This window comes from Xyrauchen texanus, chromosome 27 (assembly GCF_025860055.1).
Source record: "Xyrauchen texanus isolate HMW12.3.18 chromosome 27, RBS_HiC_50CHRs, whole genome shotgun sequence".
NCBI lineage: Eukaryota > Metazoa > Chordata > Actinopteri > Cypriniformes > Catostomidae > Xyrauchen > Xyrauchen texanus.
The window spans coordinates 4,477,051-4,502,962 of NC_068302.1; the positions used below are offsets into that span (position 1 = coordinate 4,477,051).

Sequence of the window (25,912 nt, forward strand, 5' to 3'; positions counted from 1 at the left end):
CTTGGTAAAAACTTAAATTAAAAGTTGAAGCAAATCTTATATAAGTGTTCAAAAATACTTAAAGCATACATTGTTCAGTTTTGTTATAATTAAAAAAATTATATATTTTAATTAAAGTGTTGCTCAATGGCATATTTTTGTAACCTGTTTTTGCTTTGGTACCGAAAATGGTATCGAGTACCGTGAAATTTCACTACTACTGAAATTTTGGTACCGTGACAATACTAGTGCAGACATATACACAATAAAAATCCCATGTTTATTTTGGGCTTTATAATTAAAAGTCATGTATAGTATACCAGTTTTGTTTTCTTCTGGTAATTATTGATTGGGATTGGAGTAGCACAATAAACTACATCTGGGATTTCATTCAATTGGCACTCTTGTAGTTTCTGTGTCTGGGTCATCTAGTCACAGCAGTACTGTAAAGAAATGTATATATATATTAGGGCTGTCAATCGATTAAAATTTTTAATCGAATTAATTACATGGTGTCCCGATTAATTAATCGTGATTAATCGCATATACAAATATTTGCTGAGAAAGCAAATGTTTACATATTTCAATACACTTTACAGCTTTCTTGTTACTCAAATTGGAAATTGTTCTTAGGTATTGCTGAACCTGCTAAAACTAATGGTTTATAACCACCATACTTACATTTATGAATACTAAACTTTGCCAACAAAAGCAGAACATTAATCAAATAATATTCCTTATGAAGGGACATATCATATCTAAAAAAACGAATAAAAAATTTTCAAAACAAAGTTGAAAGCTGGGAATAATATGATCTCCAACAATCTTGCAGAAATCAGACCAAAAACAAGTCGAGTAGGGACAACTTCAAAATAAATGAAAAATTTTTTCCTCCTGCAGAGCACAAAATGTACAGAATATATCAACATCACAATTAAATCTCTCTACAAGAAAATAATTAGTGAGGTAGTACTTATAAATAAATTTGAAGGAAATTTCTTTGATTTTATTCGTTATTAAATATTTATGGGTAATTTCCAAATTTTGCACCATCTCAATCCAGCATCAGACATGCTTGTGTAGTGTCTCGGGTGCGTTGCATTATAAACATAAAATGTTTAGGTCACTGTTTCAAGTTAAGTATAGTTTAATACTCCATCTTTAAACACATCTTGAGATCCCCAAGTTCGCATTTGCGCTCCTTCAAGTGTTTTGAACGCAAGAACGTGTTGTCTGCCTACTGAAGTGTTTTCTTCACTGTATAAACTGTGCGTTGCTCATACAGCTGAAATTTCACTTACTGCCCTCTGGAGTAAACAGGTGGTACTACAAGTTTGCATTTCTCAGGACTCTTCCTTATTATGGTCCAGGGGGGCATTGCGATTTTAAATGCGTGAATTTTTTTTAACGCTTTATTTTTTGTAAAATTAATTGCACTGAATTAACGCCTTAAATCGACAGCCCTAATATATATATGTACAGTATTATGCAAAAGTCTTAAGAAGCACATAAGATGCTTCACAAAAACATTTGTCTTAAGATGGTTATTCATATTTTCAGCTTTAGTGTGTCAATAGGAAATATACATTTTAGACTCCCAAACATTTCTTTTGCAAATACAATAGAATAGAATAGGAGAATATGGAGCCCTGCAACCGATGGCAGCGTCCCCACAGAGCATCACACTGAGTCAGACTGTGATTACTAGAAGAGACAGAAGCAATTGAGACAGCCGAAATAGATAGAAGAACTGTGGCAAATTCTTCAAGAAGTTTGGAACATCCTCTCTGCCAGCAACCACGAAAGAATGTATCCAGGTGTACCAAGGAAAATTGGTGCTGTTTTAAATGTAAAGGTGGTCACACCAAATATTGATTTAGCTTTTTTTTTTTTTATGTTTACTGGACTTTGTATGATGTTAATTGATAAATGAAAACTATTAATGGCATTATTTTTAATACATCCTCACTATGCAACATTTTTCTCAAACTTTTTGCACTGTACTGTGTGTGTGTGTGTGTGTGTGTGTGTGTGTGTGTATATATATATATTATACAAGATCAAGCTTTTGACACTTAGGACAACTGAAGGACTTGTACACAACTATTATGCAAGGCGCAAACATTCATTGATGCTCAAGAAGACAACACTACTATATGCATACATACTTTCTGTACATATCTGTAATGTAGATTCTGTAGAGCAATACTAAATAAAAAAGTCTTATTTCTTATATTTGTATAAATTATGAAAGGGTTGTGAACATTTACGAGACAAAAAGGGATGCAAACTTATCTTCTCAACTATATATACTGTTTATTAAAATTCCGATTACTCAATTATATATCCATGATGATACCTGTGAACATACCAGACTCTATCTTTAAAAGATATGATACAATTATCAAGGACTTCTATGGGAAGGAAAAAGACCCAGGATTAAAATCAGCAAGCTGACCTCCCCAAGGCACAAAGGGGGCCTTGGATTACCTGATGTGAGGATGTATAATATCTCTTTTGAAATGGCCAAACTGGCTAAACACTGGAACGGGACAGAGTCTGAATTGGACTGGGTCAAAATAGAACAGAAACTGGCCTCACCATTTACAGGCATGAAAACTCCTCACCTTTCGGCGAATTTCGCCGTTTTACAAACAAAATGGGTCACCTACGTGACTTGTGCAGATCCGATGAAAAAACATTTGGGGGGTGGGGGGGTGTGTGTGATGTATCTATAGTTACCATAAACTTCGCGGCTTTAAAAACCAATCCAATCATTCCTAATGCCGACTGACAGCCAATCCGAGTCAGAGAGTACGGCAGAATTTTTTTCAAAGTCACACCGCGAATCTGACAACTGGACACACTGCCGAACAAAGACAGTTCTGCACGTCGAAAAGCAAGCCTGAGGTAAGTTAGCTTACAATGTTATTTGCATTCTCTGTGGGTTCCGGGAGGGCTCGCACTAACGTGCTTTCATACAGTACGTGACCTTAACTTGTGCAGCGATTGGTGGAAACAAATATACCTCTATTAATAATATTTAACGAAGTGACTTCCAATAATTTCCTCAGTGCATAACTTACTTGATTCCACAGACATATTCTCCATCTGTAAATGTTAGAAAGTTATGCAAATATTTCCATTTTGCTGTCATGAGTGGACGAGCCTTCAGCAGGCTAAACTTCCGTGAACGAGCATGCGCGCCGAACAGACGCAATAGAATAGGAGCGCAATAATTCTGAATAAAATATACATTAACACTAAATAATAAATAGATTTTGCTAATATATTTGTTGTTGAATATTTGTTGTTGATGGTGAACATAAATGTGCTAGAGAATTTCAAACCTACAAGTGTATTTTTATGATATCAGTTTTGTTTTTATTTTCATTTTAAGTTTAGTAAATTTTACTACTTCTTTAAAAAGCATTATTTTGTTTTTAGATCGTAATGTTTGCAATGTTAGAGTGTAATGTGATTTGACCCCTTTTTGGATAGACTGAAAGGTTGCATTCACTGTTTGTTTTCATAGCCTTCAATATGAACATTGTTTGTAGGACAATATTTACCAGGATATGAAATAACTTTTTTTGTTTAAATTAAATACAGATTTAAAAAAAAAAGAAAAGAAAAAAAAGCTAAATACTGAGATTATACCATCGCCATTTAGCCCCAAAATTCAGATTTCTTTGGCAATTGCCCAACCCTAACTTATGGCATGCTTTAAATGCTGAATTTCCATTTAAATAAATTTCCATGTAAATACTTGCCTCCACACATTAAAATGGCCCCCATATTTTGTATGTTTTATGTGTTACTATATTTTCAATTTATTCTTTGTGCAGCAAATGTGAAATGAATGAGAAAAATTAAAATGTGCTATATACAGTATATATAAAGTCGATTGGATTGGATTTTTTTGCTGCCGTATTCTTCTCACCTTTTTTACCCCTGACCAGTTTTCATGCCTGCATTTCATCCCATTAGCATTCTTTCTCAATGCTCTGGAGCTAAATGGGACTCTAATCCAGTGACAATACACTCGAGACATGTCTGGAGCAAAATTCATAAAATGTGTAGGTCATCACATTATAGGCAGTTATATGCATCATTGTGGAATAATCCTGAAATTTGTATAGGTAGAGCAAGGGTTTTTTGGAAGCAATGGCATCTTAAAGGAATAACTGTAATCAGTGATCTGTTTGAGAATGGAATTTTTATGTCATACTCTGAATTAATGGAAAAATATTGCATTAGGGGCCGAGAACATTTTTGGAAATATCTGCAGATTAGACATTGTGTCAAGAACAAATTCAGTACAAGTGAGAACCCTGTTTATGCCTATCTTCAGTTACCACATGAGGCTCAGACTGCTTCTATGTGTTACAAATCATTGATTAGTGTAACTGCAGATGCATGTGATAACCTGAAAACAATATGGCAGAAGGATTTGGGGATTAATATCCATGATAATGACTGGTTGCACATCCTATCTAATGTGGGTAAGAACATAAGGGAAGCTAGGGGAAAATTCATTCAATACAAAGTAGTACATAGATATTATTATACACCATCTAGGCTTTACAGGATGGGGATAGCAGGAAATAATCTATGCTGGAAATGTAATAAAGTAGAGGGTACTTATCTACATATGATTTGGGAATGTTCTTTAGTTCACCCATTCTGGTGTAAAATTATGGGAGTTTTGGAAGAGTATATGGGGTCAAATTTACCTGTTGAACCACGACTATGCCTTCTTGGAGATAAATCAGTGATACCCAACATAGCAAAAAATACATTCACCCTTATTAAGATTGGTTGTATTACAGCGGCCAGGATGATTTTATGCAAATGGAGGTGCCCCAAAACCCCAGAACTGAAAGATTGGATTGATGGGATGATTGAAATTGCCTCATATGAGTGTATGTTAGGGAGACTGGATAATGAGGAAGAAACTAAAAAAAAAACATGGGATACATTTTGGCAACATATAAAAATGTTGTGAATGAGTAGGAGTGTTTAACATTTTATTAATTTCCATGTTCTTTTGTTTGGATTGTATTCTACTGATATTGACTTGTGGCTGAATGTGTAATTGCAAAGGTAATTACTGAAAACTGTGGTGATGTACTCTGAAGTTGTTTTTTTTTTTTTTTACTGCTGAACAATAAAAAGTTGAATTACAAAAAAAAAAAAAAACTCTGATTACTGGTTTATCAGCTGTCTTCAGATTTCTTTCTTTTCTTTTTTTTCCTCTACTTTTTTTATTTTCTCCATAATTTGGAATGCCCAATTCCCAATGTGCTCTTAAGTCCTCGTGGTGGTGAAGTGACTCCACCGAAAGCAAGAACCACATTATAGCGACCACGAGGAGGCTAACCAACGAGACTCTACCCACCATGGCAACCCTGGTTCACTCCAGGCATGCCCTGGATTCAAACTTGCGACTGCAGATGTGGTAGTCAGCGTCTTTACTTGTTGAGCTACCCAGGCCCCATTTCTATCTCGTTTCTGAACAGCAATCGAAATTGAGCAATTCTGTGATTTGGTGACTAAAAACAGCCATTTGTTTCAGTTTAGGAGCCAATGACTAAAGTAATTTTATTTTTTATAAATAATTATAATTATTTGAAATAAATACAGCTGGGAACACTTTCTGAAAATTGGTTGATTTGACAATGAATAACCCATGAAGGCCCTTGAGCAAGGCCCTTGAACCTATCTGCTCCAGGGGCGCCGTATCATGGCTGACCCTGCACTCTGACCCCTGCTTAGCTGGGATATGTGAAAAATAAATCATTTCACCATGTATATGCAGAAATGTATGTATAATGTGTGACAATTGATCAATTTATTTTATTTATCATAGATTTATATTTGTGTCACCAGTACTTTAAATTTGTTTGATTCACTTAGGATACAAGCCATATGCTGTCACACATGCCTCTGATAACTTCCAGCATCTCTACGATCTTGCTGTTGATCTCATTCGCAGGTGAGATTATGCACAAATGTACACAGTTCAAACTAAATATGGAATTCCTTTCCATGTTAAGAATATTACTAGTGAAAATCTAATTGACTTGGCTGAATGTGGCATAAATTATTCACTGTCGCTTATTTTGTTTGTGTCAGGGGTCATGCGTATGTGTGCCACCAGCGTGGAGAAGAGCTGAAGGGTTACAACGTCTCTTCCTCGCCCTGGAGAGATCGTCCTGTGGAGGAGTCTCTTCTGCTGTTTGAGTGCATGCGAAAGGGCGTGTTCGCGGAGGGCGAGGCCACTCTCCGTATGAAGCTGGTAATGGAAGATGGTAAAATGGACCCAGTGGCGTACCGCATCAAATACACGCCACACCACAGGACGGGAGACACTTGGTAACACACTTAATGATGCTCACATGTAATTAATAAAAAATTGGTATCTGTAATTTACTTAAATTTAGTTTTACTTTTTCTTTTTTTTGGTAAATGGTGTGTTCTTTGTCCAGGTGTATCTACCCCACATATGATTACACACACTGTCTGTGTGACTCCATTGAACAGATCACACACTCACTCTGCACTAAAGAGTTTCAGGCCAGGTATGCAATCCATGCTAAATAATTTTATTTAATGTTAAAACTTTCCTTGAAGCCTGCAGATATATAGGGAAGACCAGGGATAGTTGTCTCAAAGGCTGTATCTTATTAACTAAGATTTAGAGTCATGAGTCCAATTGCACAAATGTTTGTATTATCTAGCAGAGGTTTTGTATGATGATTTTAAACACCTAGTTTAAAACCCTCTTAAATTAGAATAATTTTTGTGAATTCCACCATTCACTGTAAATTTTCACTATCATCTGGTCACTTGTGTTAAATAGTGGTTAATTATTCATGAAAGCAACACAGCTGCTTATTCACTTATTTTTGAGGAGGCTCTTATAATTAGTACAACCAAAAGCATATCTCATTGTACACGAGTATATTTGAGGCACAGAGTATGTACTACATTAATGTGTTTGTCTCTGTCAGGCGATCCTCATATTTCTGGCTGTGTAATGCTCTGGATGTGTACTGCCCCGTGCAGTGGGAATACGGACGACTCAACCTCACCTACACCGTTGTCTCAAAGAGGAAGATTATCAAACTGGTGGAAACAAGAATTGTTAGGTAACACACTGATGTTTAACACTGCACTCATATTTGTATGTGAAGTTCATAGACAATTTTGTTTTGTCATTGTACTTGGTCTTTGGACTTTATGGTTAGATATGTCATCTGTTTATGTGTCGTGTCTTTGTTCAGAGATTGGGATGATCCACGACTCTTCACTCTCACTGCTCTCAGGAGGCGTGGCTTCCCTCCACAAGCTATCAACAATTTCTGTGCCCGAGTAAGAATTTTTTTTTTTTGCTACTGTACCTTTTAAAACTTGTATTTGTGAATTATCTTTGTTTTGATTGGATAGTCTCAGAATATTGATGTAGTTCATGCGGTCATTTATCAGGTTTGGCCAAGTTGCTGAATACTTAATGGTAGGGCTGTCACGATTCTGAAATTTGGCTGACGAAAATAGCTATCACTGGCTGCCGGCATGTTGTTGTAAACTTTTTCTTCGTCGTCGAAGCAGAGACCAGGAGACGTTGGGATATCTTTTAAGCAGAAATTACTCTTTATTGAGAACTCGCTGTTGCATCGCTGTAGTCATCCAAGTCTGACTCTATAACTCAGTACGATAGGGTTTTATACCTTTCAAGGGTGAGGGGACTTGATTATGTAAATGAGGTACAGGAGTCACCTCGTTAAAGGAAATTCCCCAGCCCTGATCTCATCAGCATAACTGTGATTCGCAACTAATCTAATCAGCCGGACTATTTAACGACTGGGTCAGGGGCTCCAAGAGTCATTTAAAGACAAAAGGTGATAGTCTCAGCAATCCGACTAATTTAACTTACAATAGTGAGATCAGGACAGGCAGGAATCTCCTGCTGGAAAGCCTGACAGGCAGGTCTATGACATTCATTTATACCTCAAATAGTAAATTCAATCTACTAAACTTTCTCAGTTTATAAATTAATGTATTGGAACCTAAATTAAACATTTAATAAATTTGTAATACAACAGTCCCCTCTTTGAGAGTTCTAATAACTCTCACAAAATACAAATTTAAACACTTGAAAGTTCATTCATGTAACCTGTGATCATTACAGGCACATAGCGCATGCTCTGTGTTGATTTTCTGTAATTGCATGCTGACACCGAAACAAAGATGCAATTAGGGTCTGTGAAGTTCTTACGGGTAATAGTCTTTTCTATTTGGAACTGTCATTTCTTCGTGATGGGTGTGATTCATTTGTTGAATGAAACACTTGATACTGTAGATGCATAGTACGCCAGTAGAAGAAAACAACAGCAGAATTGCTATTTTCTTGATCCACAGCCAGGGTTAACCTAACAAGTTTCCAAACCATGAAGAATTCTCTTCAGTCATCTGGTGTAATTTTGCTGAAAAATCAGGAATGTCTTGTTGGATGGTTATTAGTACGACAATCTTGATCATGTTGATGGATGACTGAAGGTTCCCGTGTGCGAGTCTCTGTGTTGTGTATTTTTTTTCTTTATCTTTTGTGATAGTTGGCTTGGCAGTGGGTCTAGTTGTTTTCTGGAAGTTGTGGCCTCATACACAGGTGAGGAGGTCGATGCCCATGGGTCTCGGGACAGCCATCAATTGGTATTTGCAAAGAGGGTAGAAAGAAAAAAACTAAAGACAGTAGAGCAGTATTTGTTCAAACACCAGGGTTGTGTCCTAAAACAAAAGACAGTAGAGCAGTATTTGTTCAAACACCCGGGTTGTGTCCTTTTCTGAGTCTGCTAATGTTGTTCCTTCTTTCCCTATTTCATAATTCCTTTGACACCTAAAGAACAGTGAGGTAAGGATGGACTAGTGGATGGGGAAGGCCTATGAGGGAGTATTTGTTCAAACACCCGGGTTGTGTCCTTTTCTGAGTCTGCTAATGTTGTTCCTTCTTTCCCTATTTCATAATTCCTTTGACACCTAAAGAACAGTGAGGTAAGGATGGACTAGTGGATGGGGAAGGCCTATGAGGGAGTCTTCACCACAGGGTTTGTCCCCCGATGCATATGGCATTCGGTTCTTCCCTGGGCTCCTCACTGGTCTGTGTCCTATCCTATCCCTGTAGGTGGGGGAACAACTTTACAGTGTGACACATGAGTCCAGGTTTTCCTTCCCTGACACAGTACTGCAGCTGCTGTAATCAACATCACTTGATGTGGTCCGTGCCACTTAACACAATCTTGTGTCATTTCTCCTTCATCCTCTAACAAAACTTCTGTCATTGCAGACATCATACATGAGGATGGGTTCGTGACTGGTGCACGCTGTAAAACAATGTTCGGGGCTGTGAAAATTGCTAACCAATTTCCCCAACGAGAGGAAGTGACAGAAGTGACTTTTGCTTGATTCATTAGTGCGGACACTGAGTGAGGGCATCTTACGTTTACAGTCTGTCCTAACACCATTCCTGATGAAGCCTGAAGCGCTAGATGCCTGTTACCAGAATAGTAATGAATTGGGCCAAATTGTACATCTATGGGTGGGGTTTCATACAAAACAGAATCTTCACCTATTACGCCAGTTAAAGAAAGTTTGGTTTTCTTGTACGGGATGTCTAAACCTTTAGCCAATTTTGTAGGAATTACTGTAATTTCTGTACCTGTATCAAGCAAAAAATCAATCTCTTTCTCTTGTATGCTACCTTTCACAAAAATTATTTTGTCATTATGATGGATTACAGGGGAAAGGTAGCTACTCACAGCCCCAACAATTAGTTTTTTTCCTGGTCTTTTTGTGCTCTTAGAAGAGCCTGAACGAGCTGTCCTAAAGATTCAGTGGACACTTGCGGAACTGCTTCAGGGTTGTAAAAGGGCTGAGGAGGAGCAGAATTATGCATAGCATTTATTTTTGTATCTTGCAACTTCTTCCTACACTCTTTCTCCCAATGTCCTAATTTTCCACAGTAGTGGCATTTGCCTTCTTTCTTAGACCACCGGTTTTCTTGTTTTGCTGTGCTAAATGTAGCTGCTGCTGCTACTCTCACTTTGGCTTTAACATCAGCATCTCTTTCCCATGCAGCCAAACTGTCTAAATTACTTCTGAGAGTTCTGTTAGACCAAGTTAGATCTAGGAATGGCAAAGTGCTTTTGTATTCGGCTACAAGGCCATCTGACCAGATGCGGACTAGGGGTCCCTTGTCATCTAACACACTTTCAGAATTATCAACAATTCCACTGTAAGTTACAGCTGACTGACAAAACCTTTCAGTGTATTCACTCACAGTTTCTTCTTTCTTTTGTACACAGCTAGTAATTCTAGACCAATCTATTTTGGGTCCTAGGATATTCTTTAGGATTTTCAAAACACCTTCTCTTATATCAGCTTCTACTGGCATGCTGTAGTTCAGAAGTCACTGCAGATTCAAAACTGTTGAATTCAGATTCAGTTAAAATTTGTGACATCAACTGTGTGAATTCTGTTAACGACATGTCATATAGACGCATTTTGCTGATCAATGCTCTTCTAAATTCAGAAAACTGTGTGCGTGCTGATGGTAAGCTCTGGGATAGTCTCTCTATATCTTTAGGTCCAAGCGCTTTTGCGACAGTTTGTATTTGGACAACAGAAGAGTTGGTAGAAACACTTTCAGTTCCCTCAATTCCCTGTGATCTTTTCCTAGCACCACACACATTGACTGAATTTACAGGCACATCAGTTACTGATTGGAGAGCTACATCTGTTTCAAAGAATGCTTGTAAGTCAGGGTAAATGTTATCTGGCTGACTAACTTTTTCTACATCAGTTTTTTCTATGGCTTTGTTGCGGTTCAATTTCTTGGTCAAAGAGGAAACTCTAGCACGTAGCTCTTTGTTCTCTTTCTCTAGCTCTGAGTTACGCTGAGACTGTTGTGTAGCTAGTGCTAAACCGAATTCTCTGTGGCTTGCTCCTAATACCTTTTTACACTCATCTACCGACCAAGTCTTGTCTGGATGAATCTCATATTTCTGAGTTAGTTCTTGTCTAATTTTCTCAGTGACTATTAGGTTAATTTGTACTCCTAACAGTGATTTGAATTCGCTATCTGACCACAAAGGAGTCGCAAGACCACCTTTTTCAGTTGTGGGGATCAGTCTTGCATTTTTCCTAAACATTTTGTGAGTTTTCTTCTGGGAGAAGCACGTGTACTTTAAACCAGTGTCTCCCAACCACTGTGCCGAGGCACGCTAGTGTGCCGTGAAAGATTGTCAGGTGTGCCGTACCAATAATGTCTTTGAGAGTACTAAGAAACAAGAAATATTTAAAACTGTCCAAATTTGTGAAGAGACGTTGAATGTCTCGTATTTCTTTTAATTAAATATTAAAACATATGAGACATTGAATGTCTCATATTTCTTTTAATTAAATATTAACTTATCATATACAAATATCAGAGAACCCAGTTATTTAACTCATTTAAACTCACCAAGAAAACTGAGATGAAGGGAACGAGACATTGCGTTGATTAACGCATATGGGAGTGCCTTCATACACAACCTATTTGAAACCTCTCTACAATAATGCCAATAATCTAATATTGCTATGGTGTTTGATCCCCACCTGTTTTGGCTTGAAACTGACTGCTATAAAAACAGGTGCACAGACACCATTTCCTCAGAATTTCTGACTGAGAACAAGGAGTGCATCGCTCATGCCTCAAGAACTCTTAGTCTTGTAGTGCTGCTAGTGTTCGCAATGTCTTGTTCCCTTACGACTCAGTACACTTGACATTGCGTTTATTTACGCATATGGGGAACAGAATCACATCACGCAGTAATAATCCTGAAAATTCAGCTTTGGTCACAAATAGCATTTTACAATATATTCAAATAGAAAACTGTTGAATTGTAAAAATAGTTCACAAATATTACTGTTTACTGTATTTTGGATCAAATAAATGCAGCCTTGGTGAGCAGAATAGACTTCTTTTAAACGGTAGTGTAGGTCTAAAATTAAGTGAAGTCTTTATGTAAAGAAAATGTATAGTCAGATTACTACTTTTAACTTAAAACTTTATTTTGATCATTAAATCTCCTCACATTCATTCTCTTTCTTTCACATTCCTCATTGATAGGCCCAGGGGAGGGGTCTTTTTTCTCCTCAGGTGTGAATTACAATCAATATTCATTAAAGTTCACGGCTCCTTGCATATGACCTTTCTAACACTAAAAGTGTCTTACAAAAGTTAAATTACTATATTGTTTTGTATGAATGAGTGACCAGGATGGTTTTCACATTATTTTGTGGCAAAAACTCTAGGCTACAAGATCCAGTTCTCAAAAGGCTTGTGGACAAATGTTTAGTATGTGTTATATGGCCTTATTTCAATGATTTAAAAATTTCTTTTTTTCAAAAACCATGCATAAATGTTATTTTCTCAAAAATACAAACATGTACACACATTTGCTCACATATTATTGTAGCCCAGTTTGTGCTGAATACAATGTTATCAGACTTTAGCCATTAATGTGTTTTTAAGCAACTGAAAAAAGCACAAATGTCAAGGCATGTCAAAACTTCTCCAGGGGCCCAAAACACCCTCAGACCCCAGAGGGTTAACTCCTTATGAACCCAGTCGGGAAGGGAGTTTATTTACAATGAAGTGCTTGTGACTTTGGAATTATAACGGCCTGAATGCAGGCACAACCACCTGATGGGGATAAAGGGGGGTAAATGATGGGGAGCCTATTCTTAAAGGGAGAATGCATAAGTATGCATATATATGACCAATGAATAGCAAGTGCTTTAAACAGTGAGGACTTGTGAAGAAAGAGACGTTACGTCTAAGTTGTAAAACCTTGCAAATGTGTTTTTTGAGGACCATCCTGCTGCAAAACATATGTCTTGTTAGGACACACCATTCGTCCATGCCCATGAGGAGGCCATGCCTTTATAGTTAAGTGTGCTTTAACACCATTTGGGCAAGTCTGACCCAAACTCTTCTTCTCCTGAACCGTAGCTCCAATTGACTTGAAATTTGGTACACATGTATAAAATTGATGTCTTTCAAAACGTTACATAGCAAAAATAAATACAATACAAAATGGCTGAAAGGGGCGTGTTTATGTAAATGCACACAGTGCCTCAATATATATGTGTCAATAAATCAAATGTAATTTTGACTGATGGTTTTTCAAACCTAACATGCTTCAAGATAACATCCCTCTGAAGTACTGTACAAAGAATTGCCCACATTCGCCCTTAGGGGTTTGCTACAGGCCACGCCCAAATGTCCCATTTTCAAAATTATGGCATTTCCACACCATTTAACCAATTATTCTGAAACTTGGTGTAGATGCCTCATTTCTCATTGGGAACAAAAAAGCCTCAAGGACCCATAGTTTCCACCATGATGGGTTTTCCTGTAGACTGAAAATCTTTAATTTATGATTAAGACAGAAAGACATGTTTTTTGGATTCCTCCATTGGGGGAGGGTTTTTACCCAAACCCTCTACTGATCAGTTTTAAATGATTTGCCATTTTGAGGAGGTATTGCATTGCTGCTTGCAGCTATATTTATTAGGGCCCAAGCCTTGAAAAGGCAAGGCCCTATTGTTTTCGTTAGGATTATTAGGGCCCAAGCCTTGAAAAGGCAAGGCCCTATTGTTTTCGTTAGGATTAATTAGGGCCCAAGCCTTGAAAAGGCAAGGCCCTATTGTTTTCGTTAGGATTAATATTATTATTTTTTTTACGACTATTGGGGCACTTTTGGGGCTCTTAACGTGCTCGAAAACTCTTGAAACTTTGCACGCGGGTCAGAACCCGCGGCCATTAGGGCCGGGCTGAAGCTGGTACCCGGGCGTGGCAGGGGGGCTCGACGGCGCCCCTGGAACGGGGTCCGAAAACTTGGTCCATAAATCAAACACGCTTGCATGTAATAATATGAAACTCGGTACACATATAGATCTCATCGTTTCATATATCCTTCATACTTTTACTTTTTACCTCAGCCCAACAGGAAATCGTCTATTTAGGGTTTTTTGGAAAACGCATGCAATGGAATTTGAAATACTCCTCCTAGAGAATTCCACCTATCACCACGAAACTCGGTCAGCATGAAGTCAAGACATTGAGGATGAAAAATTGCTGGCAGATTGTTGATATGTCGAACGGTTTGGCCGTGGCGAGGAAACGAAATGATGGCGCGAAAAGAGAAACAGGAAGTGTGTTATAACTTCTGCATACATTAATTGATCTCGATGAAACTTCAGCACTGTGTTCACTGTAAGAGGCCGATCGCATGGATGTGACTATTGTGAGTCAAAGTTATAGCGCCACCAACTGGCAGAAGGAAGTGTGTCACTTTCAAAATGCTTTGAAATCACCCTCTTATTTTTACCCGATTTACTTAAAACTTTAGGTGTATAATGTAAACACACGGCAGATGTAGACATGTGAAAGGATTATTGATATCTTCGATACTGTCGCCGCGGCAACGCTTCAAACTAGAATATTCTTTTTTGATGCTTTTGAGACTCTTAGCATACTTGAAATTGCATGAAACTCGACAGACACATCACATTTATTAGCCAGTAGACATGTGCAAAGTTTCAGAAACGGGCGTGGTGCAGGGGCTCAGTAGCGCCACCTTTTGACAAAAGTGGGGGTTGCTTTACACTTTGACCCACAGTCACAAAACTCAGTATTTTTATTGTTCTCATCGAGCCGGACAACTTTCTAATTTACAGTCATTAGCTCAGATCAACAGAAAGTCAGATATTTTGGTTTGAATGTGGATGTTTTGGAGAATTTTCTCTGCCTCTCTCACTGACCCTACGTCTCTCTGTGTCTGGGGGAGGGGGTGATTTGGCTGTTGAATGAGAATGCTTTTATTTTTGTTTTTCAAGGTTTTGGGGCCCTTAACGTGCTCGAAAACTCTTGAAACTTTGCACACGGGTCGGAACCCGCGGCCATCAGGGCCGGGCCGAAGATGGTACCCGAGCGTGGCAGGGGGCTCGACAGCGCCCCTGGAATGGGATTCGAACACTTGTCCAGTATATCAAACATGCTTGCATGTAATAATATGAAACTCGGTACACTTGTAGATCTCATCGGGCCGAACAACTTTCGTGCTCTAAGTTTTACGCCAGCCCAACAGGAAGTCAGCTATTATGGGTTGTTTGGAAACACGTGCTCTGGAATTATATATATTCCTCCTAGAGAATGAATCCAATCGCCACCAAACTCGGTCGACATGAAGTCAAGACATTGAGGATGCTACATTCCGGACGGATTTTTGATATCTCGAACGGTTTGGCCGTGGCGTGGAAATTGATTTAGGACTAAAAATGGACACATGAAGTGTGTTATAACTTAGTTAGTTCTATCTACAGTTACAAAATTCGGCGTGTATATTGTTCTCGTCAAGCCGAACAACTTTCTAATTTACAGTCATTAGCTCCGACCAACAGAAAGTCAGATATTGTGGTTTGAATGTGGATTTCTTGGAATTCCTGACAGACAGAGTGACCCCTCCCATTCTGTGTTTTTTCTCTCTGTGTCTCTCTCTCTGACAGACAGAATGGCCTGCCATTTTTTTTGTGTGTGTGTGTGTGTGTGGGGAGGGGAGGGGGAGGGAATTTCTCTGTTGGAACTTTGAAGCTCCAAAAATCACATAAATGCAACATAACAGTAACCCATAACACTCCAGTGGTTTAATCCATACTTTCAGAAGGGATATTATAGGTGTGGGTGTGAAAAAGATAAATAGTATATATTGTATGTAGTATATATAGTATTTTTATATTTTTTACTATAAATTGTCCACCCTGCTCAGGAGGGGAGATATGCTTAAGTAAATCACCCAAAAAAAAAAAAAAACAACTGAAACGGAACTCTTAAGAGAGAAGAGCGCTTGTGAAAGTGAAAGTAGAGATTTATAGTAAAAAAATGACTTAATTATTGATCTGTTTCACACCACTTCTCATTTACTTACATTGAAAGGACCAACAGAGCTGAGATATTTGTAACCCAGATGATCCAGGCTACCAGTAGAAGAGTTGAGAGATGTGTAAAAAGATGGGAAAATTAAGAAAATGCGAATAAGAGAGAACAACAAGTGCTTTAGAAGAGAAAGTGTTTCATCCACTTATGGATCGTGCTGCATTGACTGACACTCCAATGAGCCAATGGTAGCAGCGCACTGAGACTGCGCGGGCCACACTGCTGTTGTCAAAAAAACATTGGGAGAGAGCGAGCGAGTCTGACGAAGCAGATACTCCTCATTAAAAAGTAGATATTGAGGAAAAGAAACTTGAATGCAATCAAAAGATTACATTTGAGTGAAAGTGATAACTTTGAAGAGCTGACGCCGAAGTCGAGAATAAAAACCGATGTAGATACACGGAGCGCCAAAAAGCACCGCAAATTATCTTCTTGCAAAATAAGATGTGAAATTCTTGCCTTGGTGAGTTGTTTTTTTTGTTTATTGACTTGACATTTTACAAGAAACTGTTGCAGACGCAGCGGCAAATCAGTAGTGTGACATTAGAGTTCATATAGGCCGCTTGTGCATAGTGTGTGAGCTAGTGTTAATTTGCACGTTGGGCTAAAGCTAATCACATGTGAAGATGCAAACGAGTCGATGAAAAGTGACAATGTTGTGTGTAAGTGTCAAGATATTGAGTTAATACGTTGTTTGAAGTGTATACATGATATTTGTTGATGAAAGTGTTTGAATGGAAGATTAATTATTGTTCTGCCTTGTGTTTTTGCAAGGCTGTTTTTTTTTGTTGTATGTTTGTTTCTTCCGAGAAATTGTGATCAACATCCTGGATACGTGCAACGCATATGAGCGTATGTAAAAGGCGAGCCACCCACGGAGACCATTTGATTGAACTTTGATCTTGAACTCATCGAAACTGGTATGAGAAACCTTTTCGTTTTCGGACAAATTGGACCGAGACTTTGTTTTTGCATATTTTTCCTCGAGCTTTGAACGGAGAGACATCGATTCTGAACTGAACGATTCTAAAGAGTCAGAAACTCTTTTGATCCGAGTCATTTGACTCTGAACTGACACTAACTGAATCAATTCAGTGGATTTTGAACATTTGATTCATTTGGCTGAAAAGACTGTTACATTTTAAATTGAAAGAGTGATTTAAGTTATTAAGTTGCAATATGTTGTTTTGAGAACATTGTTTATTGTTTCTAAAAATGTTATTGGGTCATAACCAAACTGAGTCTGAGTTTTCCAAGTTTCATTTTATTATTTCATTTTCATACAAAGTATATGACAACTGTTGTCAATTGAGTTGATTTGTTTGAGTTGATGAGTCCAACTTCCAGGAATTTCAAAAAAGAGATTTGATTGTAAGCATTATCATACATTGTATGTTGTCAAATTACAGTATTGAGATTTACATGCTGCAGACAAATTGCAATTAAGAATTTCTTCAACGAATACAAGATTCCAACCAGTAAAAAAAAGCTCTTGGTTTTCACCTACCTGCTGTGTTGTTTCCCTCTCTCCAGTAGCCGCTCCTTATCTTCTGATCAGTTGGCCCATATCGAATTATATTGAACCTTATGCAAGTGTGACACACAAAACCTGGCACGTGTGCCTCGTTACATATTCTTGCATACTTTGTGGTCGATATGTGCCCTCGATGCGCACTTTTGCAGAGCCCACACTGATGCAAGCTCTACAGCACACATCTTCTCGACAGTCAAAGCGAGGTTATGTTATTGCCCATCGTGCACAGCGACCCTAAAGGCACGGGGGTGGCGGTGCCACCGGCTTGGGCCCGCCATCGCTGCTTGCAGCTATATTTATTATTATTATGATTATTATTATTTTTTTTACGACTATTGGGGCACTTTTGGGGCTCTTAACGTGCTCAAAAACTCTTGAAACTTTGCACACTGGTCAGAACCCGCGGCCATTAGGGCCGGGCTGAAGCTGGTACCCGGGCGTGGCAGGGGGGCTCGACAGCACCCCCTGGAACAGGGTCCGAAACTTGGTCCATAAATCAAACACGCTTGCATGTAATAATATGAAACTTGGTACACATATAGATCTCATTATTTCGTATATCCTTCATACTTTTACTTTTTACCTCAGGCCAACTGGAAATCGTCTATTTAGGGTTTTTTGGAAAACGCATACAATGGAATGTGAAATACTCCTGCTAGAGAATTCCACCAATCACCACGAAACTCAGTCAGCATGAAGTCAAGACATTGAGGATGAAAAATTGGTCAGCGGATTTTTGATATCTCGAATGGTTTGGCCATGGCGAGGAAACGAAATGATGGCGCGAAAAGAGAAACAGGAAGTGTGTTATGACTTCTGCATACATTAATTGATCTCGATGAAACCGCAGCAGTGTGTTCGTTGTAAGAGGCCGATCGCATGGATGTGACTATTGTTAGTCAAAGTTATAGCGCCACCAACTGGCAGAATGAAGTGTGTCACTTTCAAAATGCTTTAAAATCACCCTCTTATTTTTACCCGATTTACTTAAAACTTTAGGTGTATAATGTAAACACACGGCAGATGTAGACGTGTGAAAGGATTATTGATATCTTAAAAACTGTTGTCGTGGCAACGCTTCAAACTTGAATATTCTTTTTTGATGCTTTTGAGACTCTTAGCATACTTGAAATTGCATGAAATTCGACAGACACATCACATTTATTAGCCAGTAGACATGTGCAAAGTTTCAGAAACGGGCGTGGTGCAGGGGCTCAGTAGCGCCACCTTTTGACAAAAGTGGGGGGGTTGCTTTACACTTTGACCCACAGTCACAAAACTCAGTAATTATATTGTTCTCATCGAGCCGGACAACTTTCTAATTTACAGTCATTAGCTCAGACCAACAGAAAGTCAGCTATTTTGGTTTGAATGTGGATGTTTTGGAGAATTTTCTCTCCCTCTCTCACTGACCCTACGTGTCTCTGTGTCTGTGGGGAGGGTGCTGATTTTGCTGAAGAGTGAAAATGCTTTTATTTTTGTTTTTCAAGGTTTTGGGGCCCTTAACGTGCTCGAAAACTCTTGAAACTTTGCACACAGGTCAGAACCCGCGGCCATCAGGGCCGGGCTGAAGATGGTACCCGGGCGTGGCAGGGGGGCTCGACAGCGCCCCCTGGAATGGGATTCGAACACTTGTCTGTATATCAAACATGCTTGCATGTAATAATATGAAACTCGGTACACTTGTAGATCTCATCGGGCCGAACAACTTTCGTGCTCTAAGTTTTACGCCAGCCCAACAGGAAGTTGGCTATTATGGGTTGTTTGGAAACACGTGCTCTGGAATTATATATATTCCTCCTAGAGAATGAATCCAATCGCCACCAAACTCGGTCGGCATGAAGTCAAGACATTGAGGATGCTACATTCCGGACGGATTTTTGATATCTCGAACGGTTTGGCCGTGGCGAGGAAATTGATTTATGACTAAAAAAGGACACATGAAGTGTGTTATAACTTAGTTAGTTCTATCTACAGTTACAAAACTCGCCGTGTATATTGTTCTCGTCAAGCCGAACAACTTTCTAATTTACAGTCATTAGCTCCGACCAACAGAAAGTCAGATATTGTGGTTTGAATGTGGATTTCTTGGAATTTTTCTCTCTCTGACAGACAGAGTGACCGTTCTGTGTTTTTTTTCTCTCTGTGTCTCTCTCTCTGACAGACAGAATGGCCTGCCATTTTTTTTTGTGTGTGTGTGGTGTGTGGGGAGGGGAGGGGGAGGGAATTTCTCTGTTGGAACTTTGAAGCTCCAAAATTCACATAAATGCAACATAACAGTAACCCATAACACTCCAGTGGTTTAATCCATACTTTCAGAAGGGATATTATAGGTGTGGGTGTGAAAAAGATAAATAGTATATATTGTATGTAGTATATATAGTATTTTTATATTTTTTACTATAAATTGTCCACCCTGCTCAGGAGGGGTGATATGCTTATGTAAATCACCAAAAAAAAAAAAATAAATAAACTGAAAAAGAACTCTTAAGAGAGAAGAGCGCTTGTGAAAGTGAAAGTAGAGATTTATAGTAAAAAATGACTTAATTATTGATCTGTTTTACACCACTTCTCATTTACTTACATTGAAAGGACCAACAGAGCTGAGATATTTGTAACCCAGATGATCCAGGCTACCAGTAGAAGAGTTGAGAGATGTGTAAAAAGATGGGAAAATTGAGAAAATGCGAATAAGAGAGAACAACGAGTGCTTTAGAAGAGAAAGTGTTTCATCCAATTATGGATCGTGCTGCATTGACTGACACTCCAAGGAGCCAATGGTAGCAGCACACTGAGACTGCGCGGGCCACACTGCTGCTGTCAAAAAACATTGGGAGAGAGCGAGCGAGTCAGACGAAGCAGATACTCTTCATTAAAAAGTAGATATTGAGGAAAAGAAACTTGAATGCAATCAAAAGATTACATTTGAGTGAAAGTGATAACTTTGAAGAGCTGACGCCGAAGTCGAGAATAAAAACCGATGTAGATACACGGAGCACCAAAAAGCACCGCAAATTATCTTCTTGCAAAATAAGATGTGCAATTCTTGCCTTGGTGAGTTGTTTTTTTTGTTTATTGACTTGACATTTTACAAGAAACTGTTGCAGACGCAGCTGCAAATCAGTAGTGTGACATTAGAGTTCATATAGGCCGCTTGTGCATAGTGTGTGAGCTAGTGTTAATTTGCACGTTGGGCTAAAGCTAATCACATGTGAAGATGCAAACGAGTCGATGAAAAGTGACAATGTTGTGTGTAAGTGTCAAGATATTGAGTTAATACGTTGTTTGAAGTGTATACATGATATTTGTTGATGAAAGTGTTTGAATGGAAGATTAATTATTGTTCTGCCTTTTGTTTTTGCAAGGCTGTTTTTTTTTGTTGTATGTGTGTTTCTTCCGAGAAATTGTGATCAACATCCTGGATACGTGCAACGCATATGAGCGTATGTAAAAGGCGAGCCACCCACGGAGACCATTTGATTGAACTTTGATCTTGAACTCATCGAAACTGGTATGAGAAACCTTTTCGTTTTCGGACAAATTGAACCGAGACTTTGTTTTTGCATATTTTTCCTCGAGCTTTGAACGGAGAGACATCGATTCTGAACTGAACGATTCTAAAGAGTCAAAAAATCTTTTGATCCGAGTCATTTGACTCTGAACTGACACTAACTGAATCAATTCAGTGGATTTTGAACATTTGATTCATTTGGCTGAAAAGACTGTTACATTTTAAATTGAAAGAGTGATTTGAGTTATTAAGTATATGTTGTTTTGAGAACATTGTTTATTGTTTCTAAAAATGTTATTGGGTCATAACCAAACTGAGTCTGAGTTTTCCAAGTTTCATTTTATTATTTCATTTTCATACAAAGTATATGACAACTGTTGTCAATTGAGTTGATTTGTTTGAGTTGATGAGTCCAACTTCCTGGAATTTCAAAAAAGAGATTTGATTGTAAGCATTATCATACATTGTATGTTGTCAAATTACAGTATTGAGATTTACATGCTCCAGACAAATTGCAATTAAGAATTTCTTCAACGAATACAAGATTCCAACCAGTAAAAAAAGCTCTTGGTTTTCACCTACCTGCTGTGTTGTTTCCCTCTCTCCAGTAGCCGCTCCTTATCTTCTGATCAGTTGGCCCATATCGAATTATATTGAACCTTATACAAGTGTGACACACAAGACCTGGCACGTGTGCCTCGTTACATATTCTTGCATACTTTGTGGTTGATATGTGCCCTCGATGCGCACTTTTGCAGAGCCCACACTGATGCAAGCTCTACAGCACACATCTTCTCGACAGTCAAAGCGAGGTTACGTTATTGCCCATCGTGCACAGCGACCCTAAAGGCACGGGGGTGGCGGTGCCACCGGCTTGGGCCCGCCATCGCTGCTTGCAGCTATATTTATTATTGTTCTCCTTGAGCCCCAATATCTCAGTCACTGGCCAATTTATTTTTAAATTAGCAAAAATGAATACGATACAAAATGGCTGAAAGGGGCGTGTTTATGTAAATGTCCACATTTTATCAATATATATGTGTCAATAAATCAAATGTAATTTTGACCTAACATGCTTCAAGATGACATCACTCTGAACTACTGCTAAAAGAATGGCCCACATTTGCCCTTAGGGGGCGCTACAGGCCACGCCCAAAATTCCTATTTTCTGGTCAAAAATGTTGTAATTTGGTGCATTGATACTACAGGCCAACAGGATCCCACAAACCAAGAATGGCCCACATTCGCCCTTAGGGGGCGGTACAGGCCACGCCCAAATGTCTCATATTCTGGACAAATTTTCTAATTTGGTACATTGATGCTACAGGCCAACAGGAACCCACAAACCAAGAATGTCCCACATTCACCCTTAGGGGTTGCTACAGACCACGCCCAAATGTCCCATTTTCTGGTCAAAAATGGTCTAATTTGGTACATTGATACCACAGGCCAACAGGAACCCACAAACCAAGAATGGCCCACATTCACCCTTAGGGGGTGCTACAGACCATGCCCAAATGTCCCATTTTCAAACTGATGTCATTTCCACCCCATTTGTCCAATTCTTCTGAAACTTTGTTTACATACCTCATTTCTCTTGGGGAACAAAAAGCCTCAAGGACCCATAGTTTCCACCATGATAGATTTTCCTGTAGTGAAAATTTAGGAAAACCTACAAAAATCTTCTCATAAGTACCTCCAATTGTGAAATTTGGTACCCATGTGTATAATTGATGTCTTTCAATTTATTACTTTGGAAAAATGAATACAACACAAAATGGCCGAAAGGGGTGTATTTATGTAAATGTCCACATTGCCTCAATATATGTTTCATATAAAATATGTTTCACTCTGAAGTACTATGCAAAGAATGGCCCACATTTGCCTTTAGGGGGCGCTACAGGCCATGCCAAATGTCCCATTTTCTTGTCAAAAATGTTCTAATTTTGAACATTGATACTTCAGGCCAACGGTAACCCCTAAACCAATAATGGCACACATTCACCCATAGGGAGCGCTACAGGCCACCCCCCAAAAAATATTTTCAAAGTGATGTCATTTCCACCCCATTTGTCTAATTCTCCTGAAACTTGGTGTACATACCTCATTTCTCATGGGGGACAAAAAAGCCTCAAGGACCCATAACTTCCGCCATGATGGATTTTCCTGTACAGTGAAAATTTGGGAAAACATTCAAAACTCTTCTTCTCCTGAACCGTAGCTCCAATTGACTTGAAATTTGGTACACATGTGTAGAACTGTAACGTATTCAATGGAAAGGAGGAGGCTTTTTTTTTAAATAATACTTTAATTAACAACTTAAACAAAAGACAAACACACACATCTTTCTCTCCCGCACGATCCTCTGCAGTCGACCTTTATCCCTCTCGGAGGCTTAATTAGCCTAATACGGGACCGTGTGTGTAAGATCACGACCCGGCCTCGCCCTCTGCCCTGCCACAGTTACTTAGCAAAAATTAATACGACTGCCCCTGTATTTATACTACTATTTATATTACTGGAAAGTTCTAGAAGTTTACTCCACACTGAATCTATCTGGACTGTTCTGGAAAATAGGTACATTTCATAATATCACTGTGGAATATCGACTTGTGATAGGGGGTGTTCTCACAGGATGTCTTCAGAGGTCAACTCAACACATGGCACAAAAAATGAACGGGGGAAAAAAGGCACACTGGCCAAAAACTTGTTGACTGCCAATTACTGTTCACATATTTCGACATGGGTCAAGGAGCAAAATTAATTAAATTAAATATATATATATATATATATATATATATATATATATATACTGTAAATAAATAATTGGACTTTAATTGCCAATCCTTATTAAAGAGACTTGTCAGAACAAATTGAGAACAGTTTACTTTGTAGTGATATTTTTCTGTTAGCATACAGTATACGTGATACATTGAATTTCTTTCATTAGTAATCACTTGACTGATCTATCTTCTATCTCTTCTGTCAGGATGGCAATGGTAAAGTGTGTGAGTTAGAGGTGACGTGTGCCAGCTCAAACTCTGTGGAGAAACCCAAAGCGTTCATTCACTGGGTGAGTGAGCCGCTGCAGTGTGAAGTGCGCCTGTATGAACGCCTGTAAGTCTCCGACACAGACAAAACCAGAGTTTGTCACTTTTAATATAGCAGTCATGAGAGCACATATATGAGGCTATTCCTGTTCCTGCACATACCTTCAAATAGTCACACATATGTTGAGCACACATTCCATCATGACCAGTAAACTGCATGTTTGCCCGTCAGACATAACTGTGGTACAAATCAACAATGTTTACATTGATTACACCTGATTAATGTATACTTGATAAAAATACACCACAATAGATGAGTTGCCATTTTTTTCCAAATTTACAGGAGTCACTAAAGCCAAGCTTGATAAGAGATTGTAGAATAAACTCATATTCAAGAAATTCAAAGGCTTTATAAAAAGCTTTAAAAAAGTTGTATAAAAAAATTGTACAACTTTCCTCATTGATCAGTTCGTCAAAGTCTAACAAATATTAAACAAGTCGTATAGTGTTAGATATGTCTTTTTTATATATAAAACCTGATTGAATAAAATGGCAATTATCTATCACAAAAAATATTTAACCAAGGTTTAGGTATCAAAGTAATATCCCATGTTAAACTATGGTAGAGCTTTAGAATGGATACTCTTCAAAAACATCTCAAGCAAGAACAGTGCCAGTTCTTCAGCAAAACTCTATATTTATATAACTTGGCTGTCAGGCTGTCCTTTCCCAGAGATTTGTTGTTGTTGAGACCTTTAATAGCCTCAATTAAGTTTGCAATAGTTGCAACTGGCGCAGTCAAGCTGTTCATCTCTAGATATTTTATCAACCTCTTTTAATGACTGAAAGAAAAGAGGCCAAATCTTTACAATAATTTAATTTAGTGTTTAAACAAAACATTTTATCAGAAGCTTTACCCCAGTAGAATTGTATCAGAAAGGAAACGCTATTCTTCAGTCCATTATGCTTAAGAAGAAAGCAATTAAGCTTCCAGCAAGACTCTCTAGGACCTGCACTTAAATGGTCTATGGATAGAGGAGTTTGAAGAAAAATAGCACGATGAAAAGTTAAGGGAGATGGATGAACAGGGTACAACGGGGCAAAGGAAAATTAGCTTTTTTCTGGTCACTTTGCATAACATCAATTAAAACCACCAAAATCATATTTATGGCAGATTTATAATTTTTTTTTACTGTCACTAGTAACCGTGCTGAAACTATCTCATGAATATTTGCAAAAACATACAATTCTTAACATTATTTTAAAATAATTACTGAACATATGGCAGAATAGACAAAATATTTTAAAAGATTAATTATGTGTGTTACTTGAAGTGTAGCGTTTAATCAGTGTCTGTAATGGCATGCAATTTTTCTGTAACGTGGTTGACAAACTCAATAGGAAAAACATCTGGTTATAATATCAAAAAGGTGTTTAATGCTTAAGCTTTGCAACTAATAGATATGTTACACTGAAGAAATTTATTAACTTGATAAAGCACTTTGTTTTTGTACTTTTTTTGTTGACATGATATGTACCCCCAATTACAGAATGAGCCATACATGTTGTTGATAGCTAAACAAATGAGTGGTACCTGCATATAATCTTCTTTTTTTTTTAAACCATGAACTATGTATACAGAAAGTCTTTAACTTCACTGTTTTTGTCATTTCATCTAACCTTACATTACACAACTCAAATTGAAACAATACACAAACAGCAACTTAAACATGGGCAATTAAATAATTTTAATTTTTTAACTTGAGTAAAGAGGAATTCACCATATTGTTCATCAAGAT

At 38.2% G+C, this 25,912-nt stretch overlaps 1 protein-coding gene across 1 annotated transcript in view; it reads left to right on the forward strand.

Moving 5' to 3' along the window:
* Nucleotides 1-24,490, forward strand: part of LOC127621017 (glutamine--tRNA ligase-like) — a 62,923-nt gene extending 38,433 nt beyond the window's left edge. Inside the window, exons 13-18 of the mRNA XM_052094428.1 lie at nucleotides 5,899-5,977; nucleotides 6,118-6,357; nucleotides 6,471-6,563; nucleotides 6,996-7,133; nucleotides 7,269-7,356; nucleotides 24,053-24,490. Of these exons, the coding sequence (XP_051950388.1) occupies nucleotides 5,899-5,977; nucleotides 6,118-6,357; nucleotides 6,471-6,563; nucleotides 6,996-7,133; nucleotides 7,269-7,356; nucleotides 24,053-24,184 (770 nt within the window). The 3' untranslated portion in view covers nucleotides 24,185-24,490. The remainder of the gene's footprint in view (nucleotides 1-5,898; nucleotides 5,978-6,117; nucleotides 6,358-6,470; nucleotides 6,564-6,995; nucleotides 7,134-7,268; nucleotides 7,357-24,052) is intronic.
* Nucleotides 24,491-25,912: the final 1,422 nt, after the last annotated feature.